Genomic DNA, 24,421 nt, shown 5'->3' on the forward strand with positions numbered 1-24,421 from the left:
GCCCTCCAGAGCGGTCTGTGCACACTCCCGGTCTCGGGGGAGCTGTGCTAGGACCTCCACTAGGCCTAGTGGGGTCGTTGTTTCCAGCAGGCTCCTGACCAACGGGTCGGTGCTGCTCTGCTCTCCTACAGTCGTCTCCAGCAGGCTCCTGGCCAGCGGGCCGGTGCTGCTCTGCTCTCCCTCCTCTGTTTCTAGCAGGCTCCTGGCCAACGGGCCGGTGCTGCTCTGCTTTCTCGCCATCTCCGGGTAAGCTCCTCCGATACTCTTCTCCAGGCTTCTTGCCTCCGGGTGCGCTCGCTCTAGACTGCTCCAGGCGGCACCCATCTTTGTTCTCTCCTTTCGTCTCCTCCCACTTCGAGGGCGGTCCCGGGGCCACTTGGTGACTGTCAGCTCCAGGGGCAGTTCTTTCACGCTGACAGACACCTCTAGCATCACAGTCTCTGTTGGTGGGGGCGGTTTCCACTTTTGGCGCCATTTTCGGTCCTGGCCCACGATGGGAGGTGGCCTCTCGCCACCCTCTGGCACGCCCATAATGGCGTCCGCTCTTCCAAGGCGGGAAACCTTTGGAAATGGCGGGAATCGCTTCCCAGTGGCGGGAAACTCTGCAGATGGCGGGAAAACGCTGTTAATGGCGGACAACCGGCGGGAATCGACCTGTGATGGAGTCCGATGGCGGGGACCCTCCGGAACCGGCAGGAGACTTCTTTTTGAGGTAAACTCATTCTTTTCTTCAGGCACGCAGTACCCGGTTGTTGTGGGCACGTAATCCTGCCGACTACGCCAAAGTTGACGCGCCCCCTGGGCCATATTCTTTAGGGGAATATCCGGAGCCGGATCAGATGGGGGTTGTAGTCTTCCGAGTGGCTGTGACCCGGTCCGTGCCCAGGGTGTCAAACTCAGTTGTATGTGGCAGTCCTACAGATGTTATTAAGTTCTTAATGTCGACTACGCCACCCGTTGTATTGCGGTCACTATGGCCGCCGCTGCAGCAGGGTCCGCTGAGGCTGATGGTGTAGGTGCAGCTTTTGATGGTATAACCCCCAACGGGTGGGGTATAGCCTCAGGGGGTCAGGTGCAGAGGATGGGGGTTGTGGTGGTGCAGCATAGATGTTAAAGGAAGACAGAGTCGGGTTATGCAGTTAAGGGTATTTACTCACTGCTGATGTTCCGGTCACTCCAGCTTCAAGTGACCTCCCGAGCCGTGCTGCATCCACCAGGTCCTGGATCCAGCCAACCCCCAAGCGAGTCCGGAGCGTGACCCTGAGCTCTCCTTCTGTCCTTTCTCTGGCCGTTCCCACTAGTGATCCACCCAGGTCCAGCTCCCTCGGGCCTTCTGTTGGGAGACCCTTGGCCTTGGGTTCCCTGACCCTCCACGTGGTATGCCTCCGGGGTGGATGTGGTGGGTGGCCGTGGCAGACGCTGCCCACGGCCTCCGGTCTCTGGCTGGGGTGTGTTTTTGCCCCCACCAGCTTGGGTTCCGGTACCCTAATGCCGACTCTTCACCCGATGATTGGATTTGGGGTCTCAGAGTCCTCTCTTCTGCTTCCCCCTCTGGGTCTCTCTTACTTTCTCCTCTCTCTCTCTCTGGGGCTTCTCTGCTCCTCTGACTTCTCTCTGCAAAGACTCACAGCCTGACTGACTGTGGCTGACTGACTGACCCTGTTCTTTGATGGTGCCCACCTTATATACACCCTCTATGTGTGAGCTCAGGTGACCAGCACCCAATGAGCTCCTATCTTTACCCAGGCTGCTCCCCCTATCTGCCCCTACACTACTTGGGATGTACCACCCCCCTCCCACTCCAGCCAGGAACAGACTCAGTCGTACCTGCACATTTCTAAGTGGGAGTACCGTCGGCCTGTTCCCCGGAAATGGGATGTATGTAGTGCATGCAGCCTACCGAGCTCAGTTCCACACTCCATCCTTACCCGGGAGTGGAATATCACACCTCTGGGTTGAGGTGCAATACCCCTGTAGCAGCCGAATCCTCAGGGTGCTACACATGCAAAAAAGCTAATTAACCAAATTTTCTAATCTGGTTGAAAAACTTCACTCACAGACTGAACCACGCAAAATGGCATACTTTATTACGTAGACATGGGGTTATATAGTGTTCTACTTCTAGGTGGGATTAGTAAAATTCATTGCTCTTTCTGATAACTTGGCACACGGCAATTTGCTCATCCGTGTATCTCTTGGCCTCAGTAACGCCTTAGGAATTCTGATGGGAGGGGTGAAGTCGTCTCTCAGCGCCATCTTTGCCAACTCGACATGAATTTCTCTGTTATCAGCCATGCACATGCATACGTCATTCCCAGGAAATCATTTAGTTGTTCATGCTGTAACAAAAGAACAGAAACTGTTAGTTATATATATACATTAACTATTAACATAATCCATGTGCATATACACATTTGCATACATACATATACATAAATTATTCCATCATCTCTATATTATTTCACACTGATTAGGTAATCTATTAAAAGAAACTAATTGATTTTCTATAATATATATATTTTACCTTGACACTATAGTTAGACAAAATAATGTGAGTAACTGTGAAGCCATATTTTTTAATATTAACAACGAAACTATCCAAAACTCATAACATCCATCTGTAAGAGTAAAGGTGTGTTATGCAGGGTTAAACGACCACCAATCAGTAATTTTTTACTAATTGGTGCTCATTTAAAAGCCTTTTTAACTCAGGCAGGCCACGCTTCAGATGTGCACTGAATGATCTGTAGTAGATTGTTCGGTGCGCTTCGGCTGCCATTGTTCTTGGCAGTGCAGTTCCTGCAAGAACGATGTTCTTCAGGACAAACCAAAATGTCAACTCACTTGACGAATGAGTGTTTTGCTCACTTGTTGTGTTTTTTGGCAGCCTGTTTAGACTGCATTCCTAGGAAAGGACATTCGTGATAATCGTGCAGTATAAGTGCATTTTACAGTTAAGTGCACATTAAATCTGTGCCCTGTGTGGGGAATATACACTCATAAAGAATATATTTGACAGTAGCTTTGGTCTGGATGGAGGCCAATGCCTCAGTGCACCATAGCACCCCATTGTAGATAAAATGTACACTGCTTGGTAGTTTTTCTTGGTGGTGGCCTTCTTTTAGCTTCCACATTTTTTGCTTTTTAGGTGAACGTGGGTCTATGAAATCGTGAATGAACACACAAGCAGCTTTTGACCATTGACATTAATCCCCTTCACGATCTATGACTTATATTTATGTTATCAGCCGTGTCCCTGCCTTTGATGCGGCCTCACACTCTGAGCCTACATCTTTCCCAGTACTAGATGGCTGATTTAATCAGCCAACTCACTGACAAAAGGATAAAAACTAAACTTTATTAAATTCCAAATCACAAGCTACATAAGTACAGTTCACCCCACTGATGGAGTGACTAATCAGACCAGCAAAAAAAAACATGTCTCAGTAAATATCAGGTGACATTGACACACTCTCTTGTCTCCATGTGTTTCTTGGTCCTCACAAAAGACAACTCATCAGGAGACTCAATTCATATGCAAACGAGACTAGAAACAAAAACTCTAAAAACATGTGTAATACAAAATGGTCCATAAAAAAATCAAATCTATACAACAAAAAAACTCATGAACCACTCTAATGGCGGTCAGCCAAATATGTGAAAAAAATAAGGAGGAGTCACCGCTGATAGGGTAATATCTATATAATATATCCTCCTAACCTCCTCTTCTATTATCTTAGGCTGTGTGCCCACTATGCGTTTTTTAAGCGTTTCCGCAGCGGCAAAAACGCTGCAGAAACGCTTAAAAAACGCATAGTAGAAGGCCTGCCATGTTCCCCAATGATAATCCGCATGTGCTGTGCACATGCTGCGGAAATTTCCGCTGCGGGTTATCATTGCGGAAAAAAACGCAGCACTACCAATTATTTTGCGGAAGTGCTGCGTTTTCGCCGCCATTGACTTGCATTAGACCGCATGGATTACGCATCGCTGTATATGTAGATGCGCATTCCATGCGTTCTAATGTGCGGATGGTACCCCGGTCTAGAGGAGAGGAGACTCTCCTCCGGACCTGGGTACCATTAAAAAAGCTGTAAAAAAAAGAATAAAATAAAAGATAAATATATACTTACCTTCTGGCGGCCCGCGATGCGCTCCTCCTTGCATGCCAGCAGTTCGCGATGTACTGAAGGACCTGCGCTGACGTCAGAGTCATGTGACGGGTCACGCAACGCTGATGTCGGCAGGTCCTTCAGTGTAGCGCTGCCGGCAGCCGGGACAGAGGGAAACAAGACACCGGGGGCCATCGGAAGGTAAGTATAGATTTCTTTTTTATTTTTTGACATTCTCTCGGGTCACACTATATAAATCCATGCCGTTTGCATGGATTTATATAGTGTGACCAAGTTGACAAGCACTTTCCAAGTGATGCTAAAATCGCTTAGAAAGTGCTTGTCAACCCGCATGCGGAAATGCATGTGAAGGACGCTTCACATCCACATGTCCCTGGCAGGAAAACGCATGTACAATCCGCATGCGTTCTTTTCTGCCAGGGAGATGCAAAAATGCTCAGGAAAAAATCCTGACACACTGACATTTCCGCATGCGGATTGACAAGCGCTTTCCAAGCGATTTTAGCATCACTAGGAAAGTGCTTGTGACAACTAGGTCACACTATATAAATCCATGCAAACAGCATGGATTTATATAGTGTGACCCGAGAGAGTGTCAAAAATAAAAAAATAAATATATACCTACCCTCCGATGGCCCGCGCTGGCTTGTTTCGCTCGGTCCCGGCTGCCGGCAGCAGTGGATTGAAAGACCTGCCGACGTCAGCGTCGCGTGACCCGTCACATGACTCTGACGTCAGCGCAGGTCCTTCAATCCACTGCAAAGTGCCGGGAAGCAAGTAGGAGCGCAGCGCGGGCCGCTGGAAGGTAAATATACATTTATTTTTTATTTTATTCTTTTTTTACAGATTTTTTAATGGTACCTGGGTGTGGATGAGACTCTCCTCTCATCTACACCTGGGTACCATCCGCACATTAGAACGCTTGGATTACGCATCTACATATACAGTGATGTGTAATCCATGCGGTCTAATGCAAGTCAATGGCGGCGAAGACGCAGCACTTCCGCAAAATAATTGGTAGTGCTGCGTTTTTTTCCGCAATGATAATCCGCAGTGGAAATTTCCGCAGCATGTGCACAGCACATACGGATTATCATTGGGGAACATTGTTGCCCTTCTACCATGCGTTTTTAATGCGTTTCTGCAGCGTTTCCGCAGCTGCAAAAACGCTGCAGAAACGCATTAAAAACGCATCGTGGGCACACAGCCTTATAGCAGTCAAAGAATCATTTGTGCAGACACATTGTCCTAAACTAGATGATCTTTTAGATTGACCACTCTATACCCCATACAGGATACAGCTCATTCCCATCTGTTCACACAGTTCACAGTATCATAATTGCATGTACCCCTAAACCTTAGACTAATATTGCACTCATTCCCGACAGATCACCATGTGACCATTTATTAGTGACTACCCATAATGAGTTTTATTCGGGCAAGAGAATATCTCATAGTCTTATACCTTGCTCATTATTGAGATAAGCCCTGCCTTGTGAAAACATTAGTAGTTCAGACCCAGAAAATCAAAACACAAGAATTAGTTTTGTTTTTCGTCGCTGCAACATTGCAATAAATTGCAATAAAAGGCGATCAAAACATCATATGTACCTCAAAAGCATATCAATAAAAATGTCAGTTCAGGGTGTAAAAAATAAGCCCTCACACAGCCCCAGATCCTGAAAAATGAGAACATTACGGGTCCTGGGAAAGGGCGACAAAAGTGAAAAAAAATTTGGGAGAAATTTCTGATTTTTTTTCACCATTTAAATATAAAAAAAAAACTATGCATGTTTTGTATCTGTGTACTTGTACTGACCTGGGAAATCATATTGCCTGGTCAGTTTTATCATATATTGAACATAGTTAATAATAAACCCGAAAAAACATTGTGTAATTGCACTTTATTTGCAATTTCACCGCACTTGGAATTTTTTTTCCAAAAAAGACCTGCCCACAGGACCACCCCTATCTCTTTCTGTGTCTGTCTGTCTCTATGATGAGGAGCATACTTGTGCTTCGTGGTGGCCCGCGGGCAGGTGTTTTCTTGCTGATCTTGCCTATAATTAACTGAAAACTGCAAACACTGATTACACAAGAACCACAAGATCGATTTCTTCACCTCAGGTATCATATTAATCAGTGCAGCAGCCCCAACATGACACTGCCTGTAGTTTACTTAGCAAAATCCTGCTGACAGGTTCGCCTTAAGAATATTTTCAGAGTTAAATCATTTTATTATTTTAGATGATTTGGAGCAATAACATTTTGTAATATTAATAATAACAATCATCATCATCATCCAATACCCCTTAAATTATTGTCACCACCAACACAGACTTAAACACACAGAAACTATTTTATTTATCTCTGATAGCTCTTTTATTATCTTAAGTGTTTCAGTTACAAAGAATAGAAATTCGTGGAGTTCATATTGTCTTATTGTATATTTTTAGTATTATTTACTTTGTGAACAGCTTTAGTTCCAGTGCATTCATTCTGACACCCAACATGTAATGATGACACATCACACATTAGTTCCCCAGTGAAACACTTCACTAATAGTTACACAAATAATGCTGAAAAGCAAGACCACACACATCACTCATGTCATTCAGCCCACACATAACAGCTCAATTGACTCAGTCCCAGACTATTACTCTCAATATTGGTCAGTCACATCTTCCTCCACCAGTTTCTTTGAAATATTATTTAGCTCTTATGTGTGGAGGCCACTCACACTATTTGTCTCAGTGTCTACAAATGTTTTTATTATTTGCCATTACTTGCCTATTTTCAATAATATTATTGAGTGTTATATTGAATATACATTTTTTAGATGATGTGCAAGAGGATAAACTAGTTCCAGTTACAATATATTAGAACAGTGGAATATAGAAGAATTTATCAAGGAATGTTGGGACCAGACTAATATTTATACCTCAACATTGAACTTGCAATACCATGTTGGCAAACCCATGGAGAGGTCTTCATGAGGTAACGTCACTCTGTTCCTACTCATGCATACCTCCCAACTTATGAAGAAGAGAAAGATCATCAAATTTTGGCCACACCCCAATCAATATTCTTTAAGGTGCAATTACACTGCGGCTAATAATCGGAAACGGAAGATCGGCCGTTCTAAAGAGGCTGTCAAATGCTCAATGCACAAGCAAAATGTCTGTTTGTGGGGTGAAATTATTTTTATGCTTGCCTAAATATCATCATTCTCTGCATCACATCATCCTGTATAAACATGTGCTGCAGAAAACAATGCTATTCTTCTTCTGGGCACAGGACGATCATGTTACAGACCATTCTGTGTACATGAATGTGCAATTACAGCCTGTCTGAACAGTCTAATAACCAACTCCAACTGTCAGTCGACTTCATATAGCAGATCGGCGGTTTAAAGATGGAAATTCAATTAGCCAGTAAAAATGCAGCCTTATATCTAGGCACATGATAGGTGACATTTTCTCTAATTGGATTTCTTCTTATTCTTTAGTTTTCATCTGGTCCTGATGCCAAGATGACTTTTCACATCCACAGTTCGTCTCTGCAGACTACCATCTTCTCCGCTCTTCTGCAGCACATACCCACACCGTGCCTTTAAAAATAACAGTATTATTATAATGTACCTGAATAAATATAACCACCCATGCTGTGTCCTAAATAAGCCCTATGCTGTGCCCCTATATACACTCTATACTGTTCCCCTGAAAAAATAATTGCACCTCACTGTGCTCCCTGCACAAATAATGATCCCCACATTGTCCCTCTTATGTTACATAGTGTCCACACTGTCCTCTCTTATAAAAGATTCCCACCATGCCATCCTCCCTTTTATACTATGACCACCACCATACTGTACGCCGTGGTAAACTACAACCACCACTTTCCTCACTTATGAGTTATACCCACCTCACCTTCATCCTTAATGAACAATGTGTGACATGCAGAAGTAGTGCGGTTGCTTCCAAAGCATCCAGCAACTGTTACAAATAACACAAGCACAGGAGACAGGGAGTGTTTTAGCAGAGCCCCAGGGGGATTGTAGGGAACTTGCTATTGTAGTCTGGCTGAAGCCGTAGAGAAAGGTGGTGTGTGATCTGGATCTGACAGAAGGCAACTGAACAGGATTCAGATCAGGAGAGAAACTAAACATAGGTCAGATAAACTCCCTGAGCTACCAGTGTGGAGTATTATTGGGCAGGAAGATAAGGACTGGAAGGAATTGTGTCACAGGGATCATCTCCCTCATCAAACCCTCCCCCCCTCCATCTCCATGCAGGATAAAGAATGCTGTGTACTAGTGAGTCCTTGTGAAGGAAAAGCCTGCTGTTTATGCATAGAAGTGTGTTGCCAAGAGATCTAATCTGTGCTGAATTATGCGACTGAAGAGGCTGACGTTACTGTGCCTGCTTTATGAGACTGTACTGTAATGAAGATTGTTGCTGAAATATCCCTGAATTGCACTGGCCGTGCTTCAGATTAAATTCCACTGTTAAACTGTTGAAAAAGACTCTTGTCAGATGTGTCTGGTCAGCAACTGAATCTATCGTGTGCCTGAGAGAAGCTGCAGCCTATGTTCACCATGAGTAACGGTTCCCCCAGGATTCCAATGAATTCATGAAATGCGTGTCGCCCTATCTGAATCTAAAGGTGTGCGTGTAACAATGCCCTGCACATTGTTTCCTTCATGCTGACCCCCCACTATGATTTCACTCCATATTGAGCCCCTTTTTATGCAGCCCCACCTCCCCAGCTAGACTTGCTCCTCATGCTGCCCCATCTCCCCAGCCAGACTTGCCCATCATGCTGTCCCATCTCCCCAGCCAGACTTGCCCCTCATGCTGCCCCATTTGATTTCTCCAGCAAGACTCGCCCCTTAGGCTGCCCTATCTCTCCAGCCAGACTTGCCCCTCAGGCTGCCCCATCTCCCCATCCAGACTTGCCCATCAGGCTGCCCCAACTCCCAAGTCAGACTTGGCCCTCATGCTACCTCATCTCCCCAGCCAGACTTGCCCCTCATGCTGCCCCATTTGATTTCCCGAGCAAGACTTGCCCCTTAGGCTGCCGTATCTCCACAGCCAGACTTCCCTTCAGGCTGCCCCATCTCCACACCGAGAGCTACCAAACCCTAGCTAAGCTTACTGTCTCCTGGCTGCTGCTTCCATGTCCTCCAGCTCTCTGCGGCGATCTCTGATGACATCCGTAGCATGATGAGATGACATCATCGTGCTGCACGTCGGGCAGGGAGCTCATCCCAAAAGTGCCGGCGCTCGCATATTCATTTGTATTCGCGTCTTTGTAGACATGAATACAAGTGAATGCCAGGAACATCTGACACCAGCTAGTGGAAAATATGGCCCTGGAATCCGGGAGAACAGCTGTGCTGAATATGGGACGGTTGGGAGCTATGCTACTGGGATTATGGTATGGAGTGGCATAATGTACGGTAGCCAGAACATTTTAGTCTTTTTTCCAGCTACACACGTGGTCAAAATTGTTGGTACCCCTCGTTTATTGAAAAAAAAACCACAATGGTCACAGAAATAACTTGAATCTGACAAAAGTAATAATAAATTAAAAATCTATGAAAATGAACAAATAAAAGTCAGTCATTGCTCTTCAACCCTGCTTCCACGGAATTTTTAAAAAAATTAAACTCATGAAATAGGCCTGGACAGAAATGATGATACCCCTGAAAATAATGTGACAAAAGGGACATGTTAAATCAAGTTGTGTCCACTAATTAGCATCACAGGTGTCTACAATCTTGTAATCAGTCAGTGGGCCTGTATATAGTGCCACAGATACTCACTGTGCTGTTTGGTGACATGGTGTGTACCACACTCAACATGGCCCAGAGGAAGCAAAAGAAAGAGTTGTCTCAGGAGATTAGAAAGAAAATTATAGACAAGCATGTTAAAGGTAAAGGTTATAAGACCTTCTCCAAGCAGCTTGATGTTCCTGTGACTACAGTTGCACATATTATTAAGAGATTTAAGATCCATGGGACTGTAGCCAACCTCTCTGGACGTGGCTGCAGGAGGAAAATTGATGACAAATCAAAGAGACGGATAATATGAATGGTAACACAAGTGCCCAGGAAAACTTCTAAAGAGATTAAAGGTGAACTTCAAGCTCAAGGAACATCAGTGTCAGATCACACCATCCGTCGTTGTTTGATCCAAAGTGGACTTCATGGGAGACGACCAATGAGAACACCATTGTTGAAAAGAAATCATAAAAAAGCCAGACTGGAATTTGCCAAACTACATGTTGACAAGCCACAAAGCTTCTGGGAGAATATCCTATGGACAGATGGGACAAAAATGGAAGCTTTTGGCAAGGCACATCAGCTATATGTTCACAGTTGGAAAAATGAAGCATATCAAGAAAAGAACACTGTCCCTACTGTGAAACATGGAGGAGGCTCTGTTCTGGGGCTACTTTGCTGCATCTGGCACAGGGTGCCTTGAATCTGTGCAGGGTACAATGAAATCTCAAGACCATCAAGGGATTCTAGAGAGAAAAGTGCTGCCCAGTGTCAGAAAGCTTGGTCTCAGTCGCAGGTCATGGGTCTTGCAAAAGGATAAGGACCCAAAACACACAGCTAAAAACACCTAAGAATGGCTAAGAGGAAAACACTGGACTATTCTGAAATGGCCTTCTATGAGCCCTGACCTAAATCCTATTGAGCATCTTTGGAAAGAGCTGAAACATGCCGTCTGGAAAAGGCAACCTTCAAACACGAGAAACTGGAGCAGTTTGCTCATGAAGAGAGGGCCAAAATACCTGTCGAGTTTGGACACACCTTCTCATTTAAAGTTTTTTCTGTATTTTCATGACTATGAAAATTGTACATTCACATTGAAGGCATCAAAACTATGAATTAACACATGTGGAATTATATACTTAACAAAAAATTGTGAAACAACTGAAAATATGTCTTATGTTCTAGGTTCTTCAAAGTAGCCACTTTTTGCTTTGATGACTGCTTTGCACACTCTTGGCATTCTCTTGATGAGTTTCAAGAGGTAGTCACCGGAAATGGTTTTCACTTCACAGGTGTGCCCTGTCAGGTTTAATAAGTGGGATTTCTTGCCTTATAAATGGGGTTGGGACCATCAGTTGTGTTGTACAGAAGTCTGGTGGATACACAGCTGATAGTCCTACTAAATAGACTGTTAGAATTTGTATTATGGCAAGAAAAAAGCAGCTAAGTAAAGAAAAACGAGTGGCCATCATTACTTTAAGAAATGAAGGTCAGTCAGTCCGAAAAATTGGGAAAACTTTGAAAGTGTTCCCAAGTGCAGTTGCAAAAACCATCAAGCAGGGAAGGAAGAACAAGAGTCACCTCTGCTTCTGAGGATAAGTTTATCTGAGTCACCAGCCTCAGAAATCGAAGGTTAACAGCAGCTCAGATTAGAGACCAGGTCAATGCCACACAGAGGTCTAGCAGCAGACACATCTCTTCAACAACTGTTAAGAGGAGACTTTGTGCAGCATGACTTCATGGTAAAGTAGCTGCTAGGAAGCCACTGCTAAGGACAGGCAACAAGCAGAAGAGACTTGTTTGGGCTAAAGAACACAAGGAATGGACATTAGACCAGTGGAAATCTGTGCTTTGGTCTGATGAGTCCAAATTTGAGATCTTTGGTTCCAACCACCGTGTCTTTGTGCGACGCAGAAAAGGTGAGGGGATGGATTCTACATGCCTGGTTCCCACCGTGAAGCATGGAGGAGGAGGTGTGATGGTGTGGGGGTGCTTTGCTAGTGACACTGTTGGGGATTTATTCAAAATTGAAGGCATACTGAACCAGCATGGCTACCACAGCATCTTGCAGCGGCATGCTATTTCATCTGGTTTGCGTTTAGTTGGACCATCATTTATTTTTCAACAGGACAATGACCCCAAACACACCTCCAGGCTGTGTAAGGGCTATTTGACCAAGAAGCAGAGTGATGGGGTGCTACCCCAGATGAGCTGGCCTCCACAGTCACTAGACCCAAACCTGAGATGGTTTGGGGTGAGCTGGACCGCAGAGTAAAGGCAAAAGGGCCAACAAGTGCTAAGCATCTCTGGGAACTCCTTCAAAATAGTTGGAAGTCCATTTCCGGTGACTACCTCTTGAAGCTCATCAAGAGAATGCCAAGAGTGTGCAAAGCAGTCATCAAAGCAAAAGGTGGCTACTTTGAAGAACCTAGAATATAAGACATATTTTCAGTTGTTTCACACTTTTTTGTTAAGTATATAATTCCACATGTGTTAATTCATAGTTTTGATGCCTTCAGTGTGAATGTACAATTTTCATAGTCATGAAAATACAGAAAAATCTTTAAATGAGAAGGTGTGTCCAAACTTTTGGTCTGCACTGTATATATGTGTATATATTGTTTTTACTGTTGCATATCATGCTATCAACTTTCCTATAGCCCTTAGGGGTGTTTCCTGTTTGGTGCTCATAGTTATCCCACTGCCTTTAGTGCTGAGTACTACATACTTAACTGCTGTTTTTTGCATTGCATATTAGTCATTGCTGCTTTTTCTATACATCCTGTTATTTTTGTGGTCAGGCTCATATTAGAGGCACCTTTTTATTGAATGTTTGTTCATTTGTGAATTATCATTTCTTTGCTAATACAATTTACCATTTTTGAATATTGCTGTTGTCACATGGCTTCATCTACTTTCCTCTATTAGGATCTGTAGAAGGCCTTTCTTGATTTTTATGCTTTCTATAGGTGAGACTTACCTTTGTTGGACCAATTTGTTGATTTATTTAATTCCAGCTACGCTATCAACTAAGTGTTAGAATGATTTCGTGGTAGAACTAGTGGTGCGGTCATTTCAGTAAAAGACCAGGCCAAATGTTTATTGTGCTTGTGCTACTGTGAGCAGACTATGCAACCTAAATGTGCTACCATGACCTGAAGTCTCTCTGGACTTATCGCACATCTGCAACGTCATTGGTCAACAACTGCAAAGGGAGCTGCCAGCAGCAGATTTTGATGATTTGCGTGCATTCATGTATTCACCATGGCAGAACATTCCTCAGAAAATCATTAATAACCTTATTGATATCATGCCAAAGTGTGTACGTGCTTGTATTTCTGTGTGTGATTCTCATACTCCATTTTAAATAAATCAAGATATTTTGAACATTTTGTTTCCATTTTTTCTTAATTATTTGCATATTATTATCAATTCTGTGATTTCCATAACTCCACGATTTTTCCTTCTTGATGTTTCAATTTCAATGCTGAATAGTGTTTAGTCCATTCTATGACTGGAATGAAATACGCATGTACGCAGATGTGTTATACAGTGAGTATGGACTTTTGGTTTGCCAAATCCTGGAAGTACAGGTTCACCTTTTAAAAGGACAAGATGATCATATACATGAGTTATAGCTTCAGAAGGGTCAATGCTTCCATCATAAATCTGTCCTCACATCTTCCAGTTTTCTAGAACTCTGATGTACAATAGGAATAATGTAATGTGAAAAAAAGCAATAAACTTCGCCCCAGACAGCAATAACCTCTGGTGGCAGTCTGAGGTCACCAAGAGATTTGTTTCAGAAATAACATTTGACTTTGCTTACATTGTAACTATTTGCCTGCAATACTAATCAGCTATTGTAGGATATGTGTAGAACAACATGTAAAGACACAGCGGAGATTTATCTGTAGTTAATGCCAGAATTCTGTCAGATTCATTTAAACACCATTTGGCCAAACACCATATTTAAGTTGTGAAGTTTATTTAGTTTTCATGACATTAGTTTTTCATGACTAGTTTTTCAGTAAAAAGTTTATTGTGTTATTTTTAGTAAAGAAGGAAAAATAAACTTCAACTTCAAGGGGTTGTCCTGTAAAGAGATAGAAATGTTGCCCATGTTCCCCCTTGAAGAATAAGTGTATTGTTGATGTGAAATGTGATATGTGTTATGGTATTGTTATTGTATTCTGCCCAGCAACAGGTAGTTGACAGGGGCAGAGTTAATGGTTTGGACTAGCCCAGAGTGGGAAAGGGATAAGCTGAAGGGACAAGAAACAGTTCCTGTCAGAATGTCAAAAAGGGCCCAGTGAGTGTAGCATGTTGGCATGTGTTCCTAGTAATGAGTTCATATTACTGACAGCATAAATTTCTCCTGCAATGACTTAGTCCGGCCATTAGGGGGTCAGCAAGAGACAAGTAAACAAAAGCCCGAGGATCTGTGAAAAAGCCCGGGAATCTGAGATCCAGGAAGACCTCTGACAAGACTTGTCTGATGTCCAGAGACGCTTGGAGCTGGCAGAGACTTGAGCCGGACGGTGTGTCCAAGAAGAAGCTGTGCCTTGTGAGTAACTGAGATATGTGACCGATCACCAACTGTGTAGTTAGCTAGGGAAAGCTAGTTAGTAATCCCAGTAGTACTGAGAACTGCCCGGTGTATATCATTGCTGACGGACTGATCAGGCTTGATCCAGAGATTGTGAAAGATCTGGTATAACAAGACTCTGTGTACGTGGATACTACAAAGGAGACCTGTTATGGACTATACATTGAGACTGAGATCGATTCTGCTTCCTGCCTGCACCGGGATGTGCTAGAGAACTTGGTGAGAAGGAGAAGCTGATTAAACCCTGTGGCCGGAGATCAGGGTCTAATAAAAGGTTTAGTTTGTTAATTGCTTGTGTATATTAAATTAGAGAGATTTCTCTTTGCTCTTGTAAGAAGAGAAACTGTACACTGTATAGATGACGCGTCAGCTAAACATACGAGTGTTTAATTAGAGGAAAAACAAGGGTACCCCGATCCCATTGTATTAGTGTGGGAGGGGGGGATGTAAGGTTATATTCCTGGGAGGACCACGTGCCACGTCCGCGGTAACATCCTGGGTAGGCCCTGTACTGAATAAGGGTGGGATCGGAATAGCCCAGGGGTAGTTTGGCTCATTCCCGCAAGATTGGCACTTGGGCTCTCTCGGGCTGCATAACTTGTATCTTGTATTTGTGGCTGTTGTGGCCCATACTTTGTAGAAAAGTTCAACCCTGTTATTTGTTTGACAAGTATGAAGAAAGTTGATTTGCCACTATACTGAGGCCGGAGTCATTCATAGCACCGCCATATGCCTCGTACACATTTGACCAGCGTTCCGGTCGTTACATGTGCATAGAGAAAAGACCTAAGGTCTAATGTGAGCAGTGCCACATGACCTTGGTGTCCCTAATGAGAGAGGAGACAGAGACAGATGATAGCGAGATCCTGAGCAGAGAAATAGAAGAGAAGTGACTGAAGGAACAGAGTGATCGATTGGAGACGGATCCTTTGGTAAGGATGCTTATCAGTACGGCCCAGAGTTTATAACTCACAAAGGTAATGGGCTTATATGGGTCTGAGTAGGTAGGACGAATAGAGTGCCCTGGGTGGGAGTTCCAGAGCATCAGAGACAGAAGAAATAAGTAACGGCCATAGTGGCAAAGTAGCTCTACTAAGGGGAAAAGTATGCAGAACCGTGGGTTGAGAATAAGACTCTTATAAACTGGACTGTAGTGCTGAGCTGGGCTGTGGTGAAATAAAGAATAAAGGTGAAGATAGAGAACAAGAGAGAAAAGAGAAAGGAATCTGTGTGCGAAAAATGCTCCATATTGTGAAAGAAATGTTCATCAAGATATGTTCTGTGGAGTGATAATTCCTGATAATAAAGTCAAAAGGAGAGTATATACTGTTAGCTTTTTCTAGAGATAAACATGGCTAGCTAAAAATTTATGATGAGGATTCAAGGTTCTTACAGTCCACCAGACACAACGTTTTATAATGTGAGAACATCTTACAAGATTAAGTCTGACATTCCACCCTTCTTCTATTTCTACTATTTCTTCTGTTTGCCCTAAATAAGAAAGTACGAGTAAGAATTGTAAAAAAAAGCGTAGGAATAGGTGCATGTTAAGTAGCATTGCAAAGTCCACCATACATATTAGATGTCCGTTGCGCAGGTAGCCATCTCGGCCGGTTCTACTATACACTGGCGCACTCCTTTGACCAAGTGCTCCAATGTTCTTTATGAGTTCTCCAGGAGAACAAAGTGGTTGGCAATCCGAAACTGGGTTATGCCATATTGACAACTCCCTTGAGAATCAGTTGAGCGGCGGCGCCCCCATACACGAGGGTATCGGCTGAACCCGTCAATGTTAGCGGGTGCATCCAACATTAGTCTAATATGTATGAGGGGTTAACTCTACTCTGACTTGTATGTAGTTAGAAAAAGAAATTACTTGGTTGTGGTGACAATGCAGGATAATGCTGAGACCTTCACTCCAGTGTAAGTTATTTTATTATTACAGTGATGTCAACACATTTGGAAACTGGACTCTTTCTCAGGACAGTAATGTTATTCTACTCTGACTTCTGGTACTGATAATTGGTCTAAAATCAAAGAGCCAGATAAGAAGGAAATAACGATGGAAAAATCACAGAAAAAAATGTGGTGTCCTTAGAAATTATGTAAACAGGATGCAATTGCTAACTGTGTAGATGAATAATAAAAAAATAATATAAAATAAGAGATGGAGTATGGCAGCTCAGTGGTTAGCCATGCTGCTGGGGTTCTGGGTTCAAATCCCACCAAGGACAGCACCTGCAAGGAGTTTGTATATTCTCCCCATGTTTGCGTTGGTTTCTTCGGGGTATTCTGTTTTCTTCCTACACTCCAAAGACATATTTAAAGGGAATTTAGATTGTGAGCCCCAATGGGGACAGTGATGAGGAATTAATGGTGCTAAATAAATAATGGAGAGATAAAAAATAGAGCTGGTGCATACCAATATTTTTAAGACTGTGGAGGGTGTCTGAATAACATAAACATACAAGTCACCTGTACTATATTCCTCTATTTATCCCCCATTATTACTGTCTGAGCCTACCTTCAGCAGATTTACTCCTTGCAGAGGAAATTATATGACACAATTGTGAACAATTATTATAATGTAAACTAAGCTTTCTAATCACCAGGAATCCTTTTTAAATGTAATTTGTCACCAGGTACATGCCACCCCATCTGAGAGCAGCATGATGTAGCGGCAAAGATCCAGTTGCAACGATGTATCACTTACTGGGCTGCTTGCTGTAATTTTGATAAAGTCTCTGTTTTATCTGCTGCAGATCTACCAGTTTTCTTAATGCTGAGCTCCTTAAAGCCACACTTAAATATCTCATTAACTGTTTTCTGTATACACTGTGCATAGGCAGAAAGCTGCCATTCAGTGGTGGTGGAGGAGTTATACAAAGCTCATGAATATGGAGCAGCAGGTTTAATAGTCCTTTAGTGATAACCTCCTGCTGATAACAGTGATTTTATCAAAACTACAGAAAGCAGCTCAGTAAGTTACACATAACTGGAATCAGTCTATTTCTATATCATGCTGCTCTCAGATTAGGTGGCAAAAACCTAGTGACAGAATTCCTTTAAATGCATAGGTAGACTAGATTTCTTATTGTAGGTAGGTAAGTCTGTTAAATATACAGAATGCATTTTATAAGTGCTTAGAATGGGCTCTCTAGGAAAGAACAAGCTCATGTTTATTGGCCCCTGTAAAGATCGCTCTAGGCCTCTGGAATATGGACTTTCTCCACAATAGTGGTGTTATATAATGCACGCTGAACATAACAGTAGATAATTGTCTGCAGATTCTTACAATGTTTAGTAGTCCTGATGACAATCTAATGTGTAGGAGGGGGACTGACTGTCCTCCATTGACTTCCGTTTGTAAAATGGATTGCTGAATTTTAAAATAACTGATCATTTATTTAACCAAAAAGTAAGTAACGCGCCCCCTGGGCCGTGGGGTACTCGGTAGCCGGGCCGGTCGATGCTGGGGGATGTCACAGTGGCGGTGACCCGGTCCATGACCCAGGGCGGTCAATAAAAGGCGATATTTACAGGGGAATTAAAGTTCTTATATAAATTTCATGACGCCACCTGTGGTATGCGGCAAAAGGGAGCCGCCGCTGCGGAGCAGGTCCTCTGGAGCTGATGTTAGTGCAGCAGAGTTGGTTCAGCTCTCCAAAGGCAGAGCTTAGCTCCAGGGCAGGAAATGGTGATGTTATAGATGTTGCTGTGCAGTGTAGTGCAGGGGATGATGGTGCAGCAGTAATAATTCACAGAGACAGTGGGGTGCAGTCTTCCGGATTTACTCACAGTTCTCACTTTGCTCCTGGTTACAACTGCAGATCATAACTTCCCACGTCATCCTGTGCTTACTCAGGGAGGGGTTCAGCCAACCCTCAGGTACCTCCGGAGTACATAATGGGACCCCCTTCTGTGTGTTCCTTCTGGCCGTCTCCCTGCACCTCACATCCAGTGACCGTGGACCTTGTCAAGCAACGTCTTCTCTGTCCCCTGGGTCCTCTATGGCCACCTTTTCGGTGAGTTAGATGTGGCTTTTGGCTGCAGCACCTGAAATGCTTCACCCTCCGGTTACCTAGTTGAATATTGCAATTCTCACTAGCTAGGGGCCGGTCCCCTCTGCGACCCGATCCCTCCACCGCCTTGTAGATTCGGGCGTACGGGTGGCCTCCAGCACTGCCCGTACCCCTGGGATCCTTTCTTCACTCCTGGAGCCTTCTCTCTGCTCCCGTTCTTTCCTGCTCTCCTCCTCCTGGGCCTCCTCACTCAGGCCCGCACTTCCCTGAGCAGAGCTCCTGCTCCCAACTCTCCCTCTGACTCAATCTCCTCAGACTCTGACTCAGTCTCCATCTCTCTCTAGAATGTTCCACCCTCTCTTTTATATCACTTCTTACTGAGCTCCCCTAATCCGCTTCCTCCACCCACACCCACTACATGGTTCCGCCCTACTTTGGTTCCCCCCACTCCAGCCAGGGACAGGGCTCAGCAGGAGAGCGACACATCTTGCCCCTCCTGCTGGTCTGGAGTAGTGTAGTGTTGGATGCAGGTGTTAGGGTCCCGGGCAGTACTCCTTCCTTACCTGAGGGTGGGATACCACACCTCTGGGTGAGATGCAGTACCTCTGTGGTGACTGAACCCGCAGGGGCGCCACATAAGCGCAGCATGCATGCTGGACCACCAGATTCTTCTAGCAGTGCTAGTTACCAGGGTAGTCGGATAAGGCATTATAGTTCTGTGTAAGGAGAACAGACATCCCACCCTTAGTATTCAAATAGCAGCAAGAACCACATATCTTCCACATGTGCACGTTTTTATATTGCTGAAGGTACACTTTAAATATCTACAAAAACCCTATGCCATGCTAACAAAAGTCTATGGGAAGAGCTGTTATTGGACAGTTGCCCCTCGTACCTTGCCAGTGCTACATAGATCAGCCATGAATCCTGTTCCATACAGTTTGACATCTAAGATACAATAGAGTATATGTGAGCAAATTAACACTAGCTGTACGGTCACTGAAGTCCTAGAGGACCACAAAGAGGAGAAACAAATGGAATAATAATCACTAAGTTGCTAATTAAAAATGTAGAGTAGGGTTTAGCTGCCATTTCAATAACTAGCCTGATTCTTTCCCATTTTGGCCATTGTACTCACATTGGGATAATTGGTTTTCTACTTTGCATGCTTCCTTTTAATGGCTTGAAAAAACTGATGTGGTTTTCTTAGATGGAGTTGCTAAATGTGAAGTCATTTGTGGGAAGACATGTTCGATGGGGAGCAAGTCTCCAGCATGTGGTTTCATATATCTTATTCATAGTGTGTACAGAAAAACAAATATCACCTTCCAGTATACCAAATTGTGCTTTCACATTCAGAAATTCTCATGCAATATACCAAGAGGAAATAATGCCGTAATTTTTTATATATTTTTATTGTGCTGTAGCAACACATCGCATACAAAAAAGCATCTTTGTATATAATCTGGATTAAAAATCTACAGTTTTCAGTCAACAGCTCCTATATTTCTCTATCGAGACAGGCAAGTTCGGACTGGCCCACAGGAGAACCGTTGAATCCTCCGGTGGGCCCCCTTGCAGGAGTGGACCACCACCCTCTTATATGACCAGTACTTGTCATTATATACTTGATTCACTATGTACAGACAAAGGCAGCATTTTATTCATTTAACAATCAACCCACTTTATCGCTATAGAAATTTGTGAACGAGGGTAAGGTCATATTTGCATGTAGCTGAGAAGTGGGGCCCTACAGTTGATGTTACTGGTTGGCCTTTGGCACCCCAGTCTGACACGGGGCAGGCTTCAAACAACACCTGTGCAGTCTCTTATATCTGTACTCTACATTTTATTATTCCATAGGTGAGCAAGAAGCAGGGGCCATCAGCAAGGCTCGACTACACCATGGAGACACATGGGTCCGCATAGAAGCAGTACACATTGCAGCAAAGAAAAAAATTGATTGCAAAGGTGGACAATACATACTATAAAGGCATATTTTTAATAGCTGTATATTTTACAACAGAACACAGATTTATGGTTGTACGGTGGCTCAGTGCTTAGCACTATAGCTTTACAGCACCTTTGTGGTTTGTATGTCCTCCCTGCGTTTGCGTGGGTTTCCTCCAGGTTCTCCAGTTTCCTCCCACACGTCAAATACATTCTGATAGGGAAATCAGATTGTAAACTCCAATGGGGACAGTGATGATATTATCTGTAAAACGCTGTGGAATGTGATGGTGCTAAATAAGTAAGCATAACAATGATAATGGACCAGTGCTTTTTTTTTTTAGTTTACGGCATGTTAGATGTGAATGAATGAACAGTGCGTCACAAGTTACTGGGGAGGTCTCAGAATCCAGTTGTTAACACCATAGCCAAACTTAAAAATGAAAGGGTGCCTTCCCACTGAAATCAATGGAAGATAAGAAAATCTCTTGAGTGAAACCAAAATGGTTTAGAACTAGATTTTTGTAAAATCCAACCATACACATTAGATAGAAGTCAGCTATCATGTCTAATGTTGACCATAACAAATGTTCCTCAGTTGTGACAGTGAAACGTGTAATCGTGTGTTCACCTGAAGAACAAACATTATAGTTCAAACATACTGATTGGGTATGTTGGCTTTTTTGGGCTGATAAGCACCGGCTACATCGTTGGCCGAAAAAATCCACCACGACCAATGAGGTCTGAGATGGTTTTTCTTTACCATCAACTGTTCGTCCAACTGAAGAACACTTGTATGTCAACCCATTTTTTTATGTGTATGGGAGCCTTTAGTATGTTACTAATACCTATTCCTTATTTCTAGACACCATGGGATACAGTACAGTTACAGTGGTAATGAAAGAATGGAAAATGCCACAAATCTATATTTACTAAAGGTTAAAGGACAATAGGAAGTAACATGATTGTGCCAGCTACTTCACAATCTGCTCAATACAATTGTCCATTCTGGACTTTTCTCCTTTAATTATCAAATATGTCATTAATTTAAAAGAAGCTCTCATCCTCTCATTATTTAGCGCACACTTTAATGTCATTAAAATCTTCCAAAGGACACAATTTCTCTAAGAGCTTTATCTCTGCATCACTAATGGACAGCTTTTGGCTTGGATCCCTGTGAGGGGAAAGCAAGCAGTTGTTTACCGGGAATATAGGACTACATTACACAGGGAATTAGCTCGGCGCTGTTAGTCTGATTAATGCACTTAACTATTCCTGTGCTTCTCCTCCTCCTTGTGGAAGATAATGTATGGTGACCAGCTGTGAGTGGTAAGGATGTGGGGGTCACATTAAAGGAGCACAGAATGGGAGGAATGCAAGAGGTGACCAACCTGCAGTGGATTATTTCACCAGTCAAGAAGAAACAATGTAGAAATCACTTCCAGGACAGGCGTTGCCATCGACAATTAGAAGTGATTCCATTAGGAAACTTGCTGAGATTTAGACGCCATAAAAACCTTAAAACCGTGAGGATGGAAAATGCACCCAACATGGACAGAACAAGTCTGAATCTGAAATCACGGCTTCATTCCTGCATTAGCAAAGGTGGTTATTTCCTTTCAACTGCTAAGATACATATTGAAAATATTAAAGTTTAATACAAAGAAGAAAATATGTTTTCCACTCCATTCTTTACTGATAATTGCTCTGCTTATATCGATCCTCATTTTCAACAGTTACAGCTGTAAGCCTGTATGTCTGTATGAATTAATATCAGAATTGACAGCAGAAAAATAATAGAATACATTAGTTCTATGCTTCCGGTTTAGATGAAGAGCAGCAATGTTGTATTTTTATTCAATTAGCATAGAAATCAAATAATTTAACAAGAATTGGATACCAAAAAAGAAAACTATTAACTTAAATTTTTCAAATTGACATTATACTGATAGGGAGTTTAGATTGTGAGCCTCAACAGGAACAGTGATGTTAGTGTCTGTAAAGCGTTGTGGAATATGATGCCGCTATATACAGTTATATGAAAAAGTTTGGGCACCCCTATTAATCTTAAGCTTAATGTTTTATAAAAATTGGTGTTTTTGCAACAGCTATTTCAGTTTGATATATGTAATAACTGTTGGACACAGTAATGTTTCTGCCTTGAAATGAGGTTTATTGTACTAACAGAAAATGTGCAATCTGCATTCAAACAAAATTTGACAGGTGCATAAGTATGGGCACCTCACCAGAAAAGTGACATTAATATTTAGTAGATCCTCCTTTTGCAAAAATAACAGCCTCTAGTCGCTTCCTGTAGCTTTTAATGAGTTCCTGGATCCTGGATGAAGGTATTTTTGACCATTCCTCTTTACAAAACAATTCCAGTTCAGTAAAGTTTGATGGTCGCCGAGCATGGACAGCCCTCTTCAAATGATCCCACAGATGTTCAATGATATTCAGGTCTGGGGACTGGGATGGCCATTCCAGAACATTGTAATTGTTCCTCTGCATGAATGCCTGAGTAGATTTGGAGCGGTGTTTTGGATCATTGTCTTGCTGAAAGATCCATCCCCTGCGTAACTTCAACTTTATCACTGATTCTTGAACATTATTGTCAAGAATCTGCTGATACTGAGTGGAATCCATGCGTCCCTCAACTTTGACAAGATTCCCGGTGCCGGCATTGGCCACACAGCCCCAAAGCATGATGGAACCTCCACCAAATTTTACTGTGGGTAGCAAGTGTTTTTCTTGGAATGCTGTGTTTTTTTGCCGCCATGCATAAAGCCTTTTTGTATGACCAAACAACTCAATCTTGGTTTCATCAGTCCACAGGACCTTCTTCCAAAAAGAAATTGGCTTCTCCAAATGTGCTTTTGCATACCTCAGCCGACTCTGTTTGTGGCGTGCTTGCAGAAACGGCTTCTTTCGCATCACTCTCCCATACAGCTTCTCCTTGTGCAAAGTGCGTTGTATAGTTGACCGATGCACAGTGACACCATCTGCGGCAAGTTGATGCTGCAGCTCTCTGGAGGTGGTCTGAGGATTGTCCTTGACTGATCTCACCATTCTTCTTCTCTGCCTTTCTGATGTTTTTCTTGGCCTGCCACTTCTGGCCTTAACAAGAACTGTCCTGTGTTCTTCCATTTCCTTACTATGTTCCTCACAGTGGAAACTGACAGGTTAAATCTCTGAGACAGCTTTTTGTATCCTTCCCCTGAACAACTATGTTGAATAATCTTTGTTTTTGGATCATTTGACAGTTGTTTTGAGGAGCCCATGATGCCACTCTTCAGAGGAGATTCAAACAGGAGAACAACTTGCAAGTGGCCACTTTAAGTAGCTTTTCTCATGATTGCATACACCTGGCTATGAAGTTCAAAGCTCAATGAGGTTACAAAACCAAAAAAGTGCTTTAGTAAGTCAGTAAAAAGTAGGTAGGAGTATTTAAAACAAGAAAATGATAAGGGTGCCCATACTTATGCACCTGACAAATTTTGTTTGAATGCAGATTGCACATTTTCTGTTAGTACAATAAACCTCATTTCAAGGCAGAAACATTACTGTGTCCAACAGTTATTACATATATCAAACTGAAATAACTGTTGCAAAAACACCAATTTTTATAAAACATTAAGCTTAAGATTAATAGGGGTGCCCAAACTTTTTCATATAACTGTAAGTGAGTAAAATAAGTAGATATTAACAAAAGCAGCTTTGCAAAGCCTGGCCATTGGTGCCACCTTATTATCTGCCTGTCTTAAAAGGAGCGTGGTGCGCGATTCATGTTGCCCTTATCACAGGCTGCATGAGCCAAGCCTGACTGAATGAATGCAACAAGACATAATTGTATCTGAAATGCCGGCCCGGCTGGCTTCTCCCAGCACTGCTCCAAGTGATTTACAGATCTCTACCATATGTG

At 43.0% G+C, this 24,421-nt stretch overlaps 1 protein-coding gene across 1 annotated transcript in view; it reads right to left on the reverse strand.

Annotated features, from left to right (window-relative positions):
- Positions 1-2,110: 2,110 nt before the first annotated feature.
- Positions 2,111-24,421, reverse strand: part of GFRA3 (GDNF family receptor alpha 3) — a 151,327-nt gene continuing 129,016 nt past the window's right edge. Inside the window, exon 8 of the mRNA XM_073651420.1 lies at positions 2,111-2,339. Within this exon, the coding sequence (XP_073507521.1) occupies positions 2,247-2,339 (93 nt within the window). The 3' untranslated portion in view covers positions 2,111-2,246. The remainder of the gene's footprint in view (positions 2,340-24,421) is intronic.

Source organism: Phyllobates terribilis, unplaced genomic scaffold, assembly GCF_046119375.1.
Source record: "Phyllobates terribilis strain yellow unplaced genomic scaffold, ASM4611937v1 Scaffold_11__3_contigs__length_659146591, whole genome shotgun sequence".
NCBI classification, from domain to species: Eukaryota; Metazoa; Chordata; class Amphibia; order Anura; family Dendrobatidae; genus Phyllobates; species Phyllobates terribilis.